General features: G+C 45.4%; 2 protein-coding genes across 2 annotated transcripts; one reads left to right on the top strand and one right to left on the bottom strand.

Moving 5' to 3' along the window:
• Nucleotides 1-39: 39 nt before the first annotated feature.
• Nucleotides 40-962, bottom strand: DCS_04527 (3-hydroxyacyl-CoA dehydrogenase; the record flags this gene model as incomplete). The annotated part of the gene is made up of 3 exons (XM_040801836.1): nt 40-528; nt 595-847; nt 925-962. The coding sequence occupies 3 exons, from the start codon at nt 960-962 to the stop codon at nt 40-42; spliced, it is 780 nt and encodes a 259-aa protein (XP_040656869.1).
• Nucleotides 963-3,502: 2,540 nt separating this feature from the next.
• DCS_04526 (GTP-binding protein ypt4) lies at nt 3,503-4,705 on the top strand (the record flags this gene model as incomplete). Its single annotated transcript, XM_040801835.1, has 4 exons — nt 3,503-3,565; nt 3,621-3,694; nt 3,744-3,873; nt 3,929-4,705. 4 exons carry the CDS (start codon nt 3,503-3,505, stop codon nt 4,703-4,705), a joined length of 1,044 nt encoding a protein of 347 aa, XP_040656868.1.
• Nucleotides 4,706-12,443: the final 7,738 nt, after the last annotated feature.

The raw sequence follows: 12,443 nt of genomic DNA, 5'->3' as shown, positions 1-12,443 counted from the left end.
ATGGCGATGATGATGGTGACAATGACGATGATGATGAACCTAAATCTTGGAAGGCCGCGAGCCACCATCGAGCCGGATGACGGTGCCGTTGAGCATCGAGTTCTCAATCGACTGCCTCACGAGCGACGCAAACTCGTCCGGCCTGCCCGAGCGCTTCGGGAACTCAAAGGTGGCCTCGAGGCTCTTGCGCACCTTGGCCGACATCATGCTCGTCATGCGCGTCTCGAACAGGCTCGGCGCAATCGTCACGACGCGGATCCCGTACCGGGCCAGGTCTCGCGCCATCGGCAGCGTCATGGCCGCCACCGCTCCCTTGCTCGCCGAGTACGACAGCTGGCCCTTTTGGCCGTCAAATGCGGCAGAGGAGGCCACCATGACGACGACGCCACGCTCGCCGTCGGTATCGGCCTCGCTCTTGGCCATCTGCTCGACCGACTTGCTCACGAGATCCAAAACGCCGCGCAGGTTGACGCCGAGCACAAAGTCGACGTCGTCGAGGTTAAAGGCGGCGCCGTCGCGGTCGAGAATCTGTCCATGTCAGCGGGGGCCACTCGACCGGGACGCTTGGCGAGTCTCCGCCCGACTCCAACTCACCGTCGCCGGTGTTGAGACGCCAGCGGCAGGGATTACGCCACCGAGCGGTCTCCTCGTCGCCCTCGCCCATTCGACGGTGCCCTCGACGGCCTTGACGATGCTCGACGAGTCCAACACGTCGCAGACAAAGAACCTGGCAGACGGGCCGAGCTCATCCGCAAACGTCTTTCCGTCCTCGCTCAGGTCCAGAATGGCGGCGCTTCCGCCGTGCTTGACAATGTCCTCGACGCATGCTCTGCCCAGGCCCGAGGCGCTGCATCATGTCGAGCCGGTCGTCAGTCATCGCGCGCTTTCGTTTGACGCCGACGATGGATGGATGGACCTGCTTACCCTCCAGACACGATGAATGTGCGATTTTCAATCTTCATGGTGGTGGCCAATCGATTCCCTTGAGCGGATTATTGACCGACGACCTGAACGGGAGTTGTTCACAAGTGGACACGATGAACCTCTCAAGTATGCCCTTGCGCGACTGGAGGCTGCTGGACCTCGGCTGCGTCAGCTCCAATCACTCGTAGGAACGCTATAATAATAATAGGTACTAGTAATGAACGTACTTCGGTAAGTTAGCAGTACGGATTATTGAGCACAGTGGATGGCCGCTAGGAAATCGAACCTCGATGTATCCCGTACAGGTACCAATAGTGGCAACTAGGGACCTTTATTAGTACAGATACTTACTGTGGGTACCTCCGCAGCATTCCGGACAGACAGCAGCAGCTTTCGGTAGTGGCCGTTTTTAGCTCAAGGCCCGCCATGGTATGAATAACAATTGGCGGACTCTGGGCTGGGTTCTCCAACAGCGCAGACTTTTGCATTCCACTGGTAAATTGCTTTGCACGCTGGTACTGGCGTGGCGTCAAGCGTGCGGGAACGGCTGTGACGCTCCGATACTGAGCAATTACTGTATAACTGATTAACTTGTAATAATAATATATGGTACAGTCTACACTCTCTGAATCTCTACTCTGCATGTCCGGCCCAACAACGATGGCCAAGCAACCTGCACCAAAGCAAGAACAACGTCCACTTCCAGCACTGGAGGAATGTCAACTGGAAATGAGGACTGTGCGATAAGAACATGCTTCCCGGAACAAAACTTCTACAGCATATGTTGCTCTCCATTTCAGCTACAATTGGAAGAAATACCTCCGACTCTCTGCCGTACGATAAAAGTCAACAATGACTCCGTGGAAACAACACGGCCAAGGTCATACAGTCACTGGGCTATGACGGGGAGGCTCCGTTGGCGAAAGTTCATCGGCAATGCCGCTGTTGCCGTCATCCATGGCCGAGGACCCCGCTTCGTCTCAGGAGACCTCTATGGTGTTGCACCCGGGGTATATGATCTTCGTCAATTCCTTCATAGTGAATGGAGATGCTTTGCTGCGCAGGAAACTTCATCCTGCTCGGCCCTTTCGTACCCTTTGGTCGTACTGAGGGCGAAGATCTGATTCTGGTTGACGGGTATGATGCCAACTTTAATTTTGATTACTGCCCCTTGGGTCACACACCTGCGACCATGACATGACATAACGGATGATATTGGTCTACGCACCGGATAAATTGAGGGGCATGCGGCGGAGCGCTCAATCTCCCCTACAGTCGCAAGATGGCCCATGCCAAAAACCTCCTGGGCCGATTGAGTAACCTGGTTGCCTACGGAAACTGTAGACAGGCTGCTCGAGAGTAAACTGCTAATAACTGTTCTGCGTTTACTTGTACGGTGTACTTCAGTAAGTGAACAAGTAATAAGTAGAAGTAAGTAGTTGTACTACATCAATTGTCTCCACCCAGCGGATCAGTGGACCGCCTAAAGCCAAACATTGTGAACAAACGCGTAATTCGTCGCGTTTTGTCTATTACATGTAAATCTCCTACTACAAGCAAGTACATTATTACCTACTGTACAGATAAATGTAGTTGACCACGTACGACTAAGGGCAGTATGTACAGCTAAGGGCAGTACTGTACATGTACGGAGTACTCCTTGCCTTGCACACTGGTACAACGTACTTGCACAGTAGTATTCTTGCGCCATCAACCGTAAATCCTCAAAATCTTTCGCTTAGTAATAGTACTAAAACTAAATGCATATTCATCTTGGTCACAAAAAGACATCTTTGCCAAGCAGGAACCATCGCTTTCGCCATAAGCTATGCCGACCGATTGTTGCAAGATACGGCTGCAGTACGAGTGCAGTACGGACGGAGTACATTTATTTTGGCTCTTGTTGTCACTAGTGCTGCAAAATACATGTACTGTAAGCAAAAGTCTACAGCAGGTAGGCCGTGTACATGCGCAGTACTCCGTGTACTTCGTAGGCCTTCGATTCGTACTCCATAATTACGGGATACTATCTCTCAAGTACATGTACTTTTACGCGTACAAAGTACCTAACTATTAATTGCCATGACATACTATAAGTACAGCACAGTTGTCGCACACCTACAGTTCACCTCCAGCGACCTGCATACGCTTCCCCATACTATTATATGGCATGCTATAATAATGCACCCACCTTTTCGATGGCTATCCCTCTCTGCCAAGATGCTTTTATCCATCTATTGAATAATAATACGTAGCGTTAAACGAGCCAACATGGCGACTATTTCGCCTTTCGTCCCAACTCCCATCGTCGTATTGCAAGGCGTGTCAGATACCATTGCTTAGTCATCAACCCCCCCTCCCCAGTCGCGTACTTACTTCCATCATCGTCAATTCGTCATGAGGCACCCCCGACTCCCCTAGCACATGACCCTCATGCTCCAGACTAGTTGTTAACCCCCCCCCTCCTCTCCATCGTCCTTTCTTCCTTTCCTCCGCAACAGCGAAATCCTATGCTCGGGCAGCACGCGCAAAGCACGCGCAACCCGCCCCGATCCCTCCGCATCAGACTGTCGGCAAGATGACGCGACCGAGACGATCGTCGGGTGCTAGCGACGACAGCGCTGGAACGGCGCAAGAACAGGTCCGCCGCGAGAGGCTGGTCCCTTTGACCGCTCTTCGCTAACCAAGGAATGCAGGAGTTGGGCAGCATGTACGACTATCTCGCCAAGGTCATACTACTAGGCCCCAGCGGCACCGGCAAGCAAGTCCAGTCCAAGCCCGTCGGTTGCCTCCTCCGCTAACCAGTCGGTCACGGTCAGATCCTGCCTCCTGCACCGTTTCGTCAAAAACGAGTGGAGGGTCCTTTCCTCCCAGACCATCGGCGTCGAGTTCGCCACTAAAATAATTAAGGTCGGCACCGGAGCGCGGCGGAAACGCATCAAGTTCCAGGTAGGGCGCCGCCGGCGAGACCCCCTCGTCCGGCATCGCGGGCTGACGACGGCAGCTCTGGGACACGGCAGGCACCGAACGCTTTCGATCCGTTTCGAGATCATACTACCGCGGCGCCGCCGGCGCGATACTCGTCTACGACATCAGCTCCCACGCCTCCTTCCGCGCTCTCCAACCCTTTCTCAACGACGCCCGCGCCTTGGCGTCACCGAACCTGAGCATCATGCTTGTCGGCAACAAGCTCGACCTCGCCTCGGACGACGCCTTGGTCGATACGAGCGTGCCCCCGGCGACGCCGAGCAGCGTGGGCTCGACGTCGACCATGACGGCCGGCGACGCCGCCAGCGCTTACTCCATGTCCGCCATGCCCGCCGCCGGCTCCTATCGAGATGGCGCCGGTTCCATCGGCGCCGGGACGCACCTGCGAGCGACCGTCGCGCCCGAGGGGAGGGAGATTACGAGCGTCGACGCGAGCCTGTGGGCGAGCAAGGTCGCCATCCCCGTCGTGGCCGAGGCAAGCGCCCTCCACGGCGACGGCGTCGACGAGATATTCGCCCGCCTCGCACGCATGATCCTGACCAAGATTGAGCTTGGCGAAATCAACCCCGACAACCCCATGAGCGGCATCCAGTACGGCGACGGAGGACACTGGAACGCGGCGAGTGACGGCGGCAGCATCAAGAGCACCATGACGGGCCTCACCGTCGACGATAACGGCGGCGGCCTGCGAAGGCGATGCAAGGGAAAGGGAAAGAATCAGAACTGGGGGCTCAGGGAATGGGAAGAGGTGTTTACCCTCAGCAGCCGACGTCGCGGCGGAGGCTGCTGCTGATTGATCTTTTTCCCTTGTTCATTTGCTTCGCTCCTCCGGCATCGCAAGCGCATTTGGCAACACTATTCCGACCTATTCTTCTCATCTCCTTCCCTTTCTTTTATTTTCCCTGTCTTCTTAGCGGGCGCATTCGTTCTTGAGGACGACGATTGGGCGTTGGTCGTTGCTTTTGGACTCGAGGCAGCCATCGTTTGGGATCGAGGCCGAGGCGATAACCCTAGCACGAGCATCTGCGGACCACATCGTATCACCGCCTCGCGGGCAATGGCTAGCTAGATCTTGATGGCGAGTCGACGCCGTGCGGAGCAGTGGGGAGCGCGGTCCCGCAGCGGGGAGCTACGCGGCACCTACACCACCTAGGTCCTACAGATACAGTACATTTCGCTATCCATGTACTTACACCTGCTTGCAGCGCATTACGGGCCGCTGTCCGTCACCGTCACCGACTTATTCCCAGGTGTGCTTGTGCACCCACACTTGTTCCATCAGCACTACTCCTTACCCAGCGGCACCTTAAGGGTGGCATTCGCACGCATATGAATATGTCGCGCCGACGCGTCAACAGGCCTGTAACGGGGTTAAAGTCCAGGTAGTTAGTTACGTAGCGGTATCTACATCTGCGCCTATTTAAGCAGGCCCAGAGGACACCTTATGGTTGGCAACAATATCATTAAGAAGAACACCAATAGATTAATTCTAACCTATCTTACGATCCTTAATTCGTTGTAGCCCTAGTTAGAACGGACCCCCTTTTTCTTTCTGTTGCATTAGTTATAAGCCCGGTATACATTCTAGCGCAAAATTGCTATCCGGAATAAGAAGCCACAGACAAAGACCAGAAAACTATAACGACCGAGAAGTTATATAAAGCTTTTAGTCTTTGTAACTAAAAAGATTAAAACTACTAACAGTTATATATGTTATGATATTAGGCAAAGCCTAATAGAGCTATGTCCTAGGATAGAGCCACGTGCTACCGCACGTGACCCGTATCCTATGACTAAGCAGGCATTGGAGTATAAGTACTCCAATGCCTAGTACCTTAAGTTAGTGTTCCGTAGGTTTCTTAACAACTATTTCCGACCACTAGATACTGGTAGTACTAGTGACTCCATAACAATATAAAGCTTTTAAAATAAAAGGGGAAATACCTCTTGGAATAAAGGGGTAAAATAGGAAGGGTGCGCAGTGGAAGTTCAGTTGCACGGACTATCCAAAATGGATATCAATCGAGGCTGTTAGTAACAGCAGGAAGTACACCAGTTAGTAACTGGGCAGGGAATACAGATTTGAACAAGTCAAATAGTAGTGCTAAGGGACGATTCAGAAAAGAAAGACTGTTGTGTTTCTTGTGCTTGCTTGCGCGCATGCATGTTTCTCGTGTGTACTCCTAACTATCTAAGAGTGTAGGAAAGGGAGGACCATTTTATACCTGAGAGGTAGTACCTCAATCAGTGCAATGTGCACGTATTGGAATTCTGTCTGATTCCATACAATGCATCTCCGAACAATCTGCTTGCATTTAATGCAGCTCCAAATACTCTGGTTGAGTTATACTGCAAGTTGCACAGTTGGTATATGCAACTGGCAGGGTTGATCAGTATTAGGGTTCGGTCGCGACAGTACAGCAGCAGTACTGCAGTAGTCGAGCGGGCCAGTAGTAGTACTACTGGCAAGCAACTGCTAGTTGCAGTTGGGTGGGTCCTCCCGCGCAACAGTAGTACTGTTGGCGAGCAACTACTAGTAGTAGTTGGGAGCGCGTCAATTGACGGCCCGATCAATGATCTTGCTTGGTCGACCAAGTACTACTTGCACGTAACGTGCGACAGTAGTAAATTGGCTGGGCAGTAGTACTGCCATCAATTGTACCAAGTCGGAGCGAGGAGAATTTGCATAGTAAGTGCAATTCGTCAACTCGATATACTACTTGTACGTGCAGTGCAGTGGTAGTATATGGGCAAGCAGTAGTACTGCTGCCCGGTATTGCAAATAGCAATACATAGGATAGTATCCTATTTGGGTAGTCTTACTAGTATAAATACCAGTAATTTTAACATTATTTATTCTATTTACTATAAGCTTAGTTCTAATACTTCCCTATTATATTTTTAGGGAGGGCCCTATCTCTTAGGGTTATAGATTAAAGTAACCTTAACAGGAAGTCCCCAATAGACAAATTGTTTGTATAGATTTTCATTAACTACAGTAGTAGTATTGCCTTATCTATATTATCGATTAGTAATACAAAAGGCGTATTTAATTAATAAGCTCCTCTAGCTAATAAGTCGAAAAGTACCTTCTTACTTAAGTCTGTATGAAAAAGTTATAGCTTCTATAGCCTTAAACTAAACGGATAGTAGAGAACTTATAGTATTTCAAACGATAAATATATTACAGTATATACGTAAAAATAAGTACTATTAATATTAAAGCTATAATCCTAATTTATTAGCGAATATTATAATTAAAGGCGTTTTAGCTAGACCATAGAAAAGGGACCGAAAAAGAGACAATATATCTAGAAGCTTATATAATATAATAAAGAAACTAGATACAATACAATCTAAGTAGAATATTAATATCTACTTTTATACTAAATATAGAAAATATTTCGAATATTTATCCTCTTCTTATTTCCGGCCAACGGTAGTAGATATAGTACGTCGTCCGAATTATATTAGAGGTCTAAAGCGCTAATTATTGGTAAGGAAAAGAGTTATAGGGCTATAAAGAAGAATATATAAAGCTTTTTAATACGAAATGCTTCTTTAGGGACTTTAATTCTTCTATAACCCTCTTTAGTAATTAACTTACCTTAGTTAGACGTTAATAGTAACGCAATATCGGACAGCCGTTTATTACGGGAGGACGCTAATATAATTATCGAAAGGATTAGCAAAAAAGAATAAATACTAAAGGGATTTTATACAGTACATAATAGCTATTATCTTATATAGCCTAGTAAGAGAGATAATACAGTATTAAGCAAGCTATTAACTTATTGCTCTTGCAATTTGGGTGCGCAAGAAGAGGGGTAGTGGAAGTATATCGCACGGACTAGGGAATCAATTACGCTGTTGGTAACAGCAAAATGGGTGCCAGTTAGTAACTGGGTAAGAGTGCAAACTTGGTAGTACCAAATTATACAAACGAATACGATTATTCTATCAAGTACAGTACAGGAGAAATAGGACTATTTATGCCTTGGAGGTAGTACCTCGACAACCTTGTATGCCTGGGTCGAGACCATAACTGCCATATTAATATGCGCATATACGATCTTCGACAACCCAGTATGCCTAAGTCGAGACAATAGTTGCTGTACTAATTCTTGCAATTTGGGTGCGCAAGAGGAGGGGTAGTGGAAGTTGTTAAAATACTAGGATTTATACTAGTAAGACTACCCAAATAGGATACTATCCTATTATTGCTACTACCAGTAGCAACTGTCAGAAGTACTACTGCTGGTAGATATACTATACTATACTGAGAGTATAAGTAAGTATACAGAGCTGACTAATAGTATACAATATACTATTTCTCTAAACTATTGTTAAAGATACTTGCCTAATTAGGTATAGTACAGAATGCTCTAGAACATTCTAGAATATTCTAGAATATTCCATACCCTACTTATAGAATGTACTGGAACTCCTTGGAATAAGCCGGAATGTTGCTTACCCTACTTATGGAATAAGCTGGAACTTCATGGAATAAGCTGGAACAGTCTTTACTATACTTCTATACCTATATAAGGCAGTAGCTATTCCCTTAGAATAGTTTCTCCTTTTGGAATACAATCGTATTCGTTTGTATAATTTGGTACTACTAAGTTTGCACTCTTATCCAGTTACTAACTGGTTCCCCTTATGCTGTTACTAACAGCTTGATTGATTCCCTGGTCCGTGCGATATACTTCTCTTGCAATTTGGGTGCGCAAGAGGAGGGGTAGTGGAAGTATATCGCACGGACCAGGGAATCAATCAAGCTGTTAGTAACAGCATAAGGGGAACCAGTTAGTAACTGGATAAGAGTGCAAACTTGGTAGTACTAAATTATATAAACGAATGCGATTATATTTCAAAAGGAGAAACTATTCTAAGGGAATGGCTACTGCCTTATATAGGTATAGAAGTATAGTAAAGACTGTTCTAGCTTATTCCATGAAGTTCCAGCTTATTCTATAAGTAGGGTAAGCAATATTCCGGCTTATTCCATAAGTAGGGTATGGAATATTTTAGAATATTCTAGAATGTTCTAGAGCATTCTGTACTATACCTAATTAGGCAAGTATCTTTGACAACAGTCTAGAGAAATAGTATGTTGTATACTATTAGTCAGCTCTGTATACTTACTTATACTCTCAGTATAGTATAGTATATCTGCCAGCAGTAGTACTTCTGACAGTTGCTACTGGTAGTAGCAATAATAGGATAGTATCCTATTTGGGTAGTCTTACTAGTATAAATCCTAGTATTTTAACAACTACTACATATGTGGGTCAGGTTGTAGTAGTAGGTTGGCTGGCAGTAGTACTGCCGGCAGTCGCTCCGAGTCGTAGTTTGGAGAAGTAGTATGTTGTATACTATCAGTCAACTCTATATGCTTACTAATACTTGCAGTACAGTATAGGATATTTGCTAGTAGTAGTACTCCTAGCAGTTACTACTAGTAGTAGTAGCAATAGGATAGTATCCTATTTGGGTAGTCTTACTAGTATAAATACTAGTATTTTAACACTACTACTAAAGACTTTTCTGGCCCTTGTATTCCTTGTACTACGCCCTACTTTCCTGGCCCTTGGATTCCTCGTACTACTACTGAAGACTTTTCTAGCCCTTGTATTCCTCGTACTACGCCCTACCTTCCTGGCCCTAGGATTCCTCGTACTACTACTGAAGACTCTTCTGGCCCTTGTATTCCTCGTACTACTACTAAAGACTTCTCTGGCCCTTGTATTCCTTGTACTATACCCTATATTTCTGGACCTCGGATTCCTCGTACTACTACTAAAGACTTTTCTAGCCCTCGGATTCCTCGTACTACTACTAAAGACTTTTCTGGCCCTTGTATTCCTCGTACCACGCCCTACTTTTCTAGCCCTCGGATTCCTTATACTACTACGCTACTAATATACCTACTAAACGCTACAATCTAATACTACTTACTTTAATTACCTACTGCCTAAGATTAAACGTAAGATAAAGGGTTCCTCCTTAGGAAATAAATAAAGTAAAGGGGGAGATAAGGAATATTAAATACTTTACCTTAGGATCTAGGTCCGAAGGTAGATTTATTTTTGCCTTTCTCTTCCTTTCTTCCTTCCTTTATTTTTAGTTCTTTTCCTCTTACTCTCTTTAATTTTTTATTTTCTTTCTCTTTCTTTAGTTTATATTCTTCCTCTTACCCTTTCTCTTTCTATTCTTTTCTTTATAGCTTTTACTAGTACCTGTTTGTATAGGATCTACCTTAGGACCCGGGTCTTAAGGTAAGTCCTATCTACTTCTTCCTTAATCTATATCCTTTTCTTTACGACTTTTACTATTGCCCGTCTATATAGGATCCAGCTTAGGACCTAGGTCCTAAGGTAGGTCCTGTCTACCTCTTCTTTAATCCCTATTCTTTTTTGGCTTTTGCTAGTACTGTAAGGCGCGCTACAGGCGTGTAGGCCTTATAAGCGAATGTGAGGTGCAGTACCCGCACTAAGTGCGGATACTGGCGGATCTTTTGATAGTTTGGCCATTTGGTCGAACGGTTAACTGGTCTATTGTCCATATGGGCACACCTCCCCATATGTGTTACAAGTACCTATCTATATAGGATCCACCTTAGGACCCGGGTCCTAAGGTAGGTCCTATACAGACGGGTAATAGTAAAAGCCGTAAAGAAGAGGATACGGATTAAGGAAAAAGTAGATAGGATCCACCTTAGAACCCGGGTCCTAAGGTGGATCATATACAGATAGGCAATAGCAAACGCGTAAAAAAAAAGAATTAGGATTAAAGAAGAAGTAGATAGGACCTACCTTAGGACCTAGGTCCCAAGCTGGATCCTATACAGACAGGTTGTTATGATATTAGGCTTTGCCTAATAGAGCTACGTCCCAGGATAGAGCCACGTGCTACCGTACGTGACTCGTATCCTATAACTAAGCAGGCATTGGAGTATAAGTACTCTAATGCCTAGTACCTTAAGTTAGTGTTCCGTAGGTTTCTTAATAACTATTTCCGACCACTAGATACTGGTAGTACTAGTGACTCCATAACAGTACGTACCCGGGCTTTATCCTTATATCTTTCAAACGGAGAATAGTATTGCGTTCGTTAACGCTTTGCGGCTGGTTTATTATAATCCTCCATAGAGATATTTAACATCTTATATTTGTTAAAATACTGGTATTTATACTAGTAAGACTACCCAAATAAGATACTATCCTATTGTTACTAGTAGTACTACTACTAGTAAAGATGCTATACTATACTGCGAGTATTAGTAAGCATATCGAGTTGACTAATAGTATACAACATACTACTTCTCCGAACTACAACTCGGAACGACTGACGGTAGTACTACTACCGGCCAACTCACTACTATAATACAACTTGTATACGTAGTAGCCAGTCAACCACAGGAGCCAATTGATCGGAATGACAATTGCCGCTCTCCCAGTCGCTACTAGCCATTGCTAGCTTACAGTACTACTGCGGGCAATCAAACCATTGTGCGACCGAAACGGCAATCAAACCATTGTGCGACCAAACGGGCAATCAAACCATTGTGCGATCAAACGGGCGATCAAACAATAGTGTAACTGCGCAGCCACAATCTGGACCCACAAGGTACTACTCTGTAGGCATAAATAGCCGTACTTCCCTTGCACTTTAGTTAGAAGAATAATCGCATTCGTTTGTATAATTCGGTACTACCAATTGTGCACTCTTGCCCAGTTACTAACTGGCACCCCTTATGCTGTTACTAACAGCCTGATTGATTCCCTGGTCCGTGCGATATACTTCCACTACCCCCTCTTCTTGCGCATACAAATTGCAAGAATAATACTCCTAGAAATCTAGTAAATAGGTCTCTAGGTACAAGGTAAATATATCTAGTGGCCAAAGGTATAGGCGAAAAGATAGTCTTTATCTTATTGTAGCAATTAAACTCTAGGTATTAGGCCCGTCTCAATACGAACGGATACCCAGTAAATCTAACCCTTTTAGTTGCATACTACTGCTAGGCTTCTCTATTAGGAAACGGGTAGTAGTATTGTAATCCTCTTTAAGCCTTACCAATCTGCACTGTTCTTTACATACAGTACTAATTAGTATTGGTTTGGTTTTAGGGGAAACTAGTAATAAGAGATCTCTTCTAATAGATTTAATTTGGTACGAAAGGAGGGAAAAGAGGCTACCCCTAAGCGGCTACTTTTATTCTCTCCGTAATTATACCCTATACAATTACGTAATCCTAGTCTACTATTGGCCACTATATACATATAACATATAGTAACTTACTATAGCTTGGATAATATTAGTATTTAAAAATAGTATTAGTATATTATATTTAGGGATTAAGTTTATATCGATATATTCTGCCTTAAGTAGATTTATAAATATCTTATTACAATGTATACCTTCTATAATATATTATTAATAAGGGATAGAGTAAAACTATACATAGCCCTTTATTCTAAAATCCTATTATTCTGGTTCTAAGTTTAATGTATTCTATAGCTTTA

This window comes from Drechmeria coniospora, chromosome 02, assembly GCF_001625195.1.
Source record: "Drechmeria coniospora strain ARSEF 6962 chromosome 02, whole genome shotgun sequence".
Lineage (NCBI taxonomy): Eukaryota > Fungi > Ascomycota > Sordariomycetes > Hypocreales > Ophiocordycipitaceae > Drechmeria > Drechmeria coniospora.
This window is presented reverse-complemented; position numbering and strand designations above follow the sequence as displayed.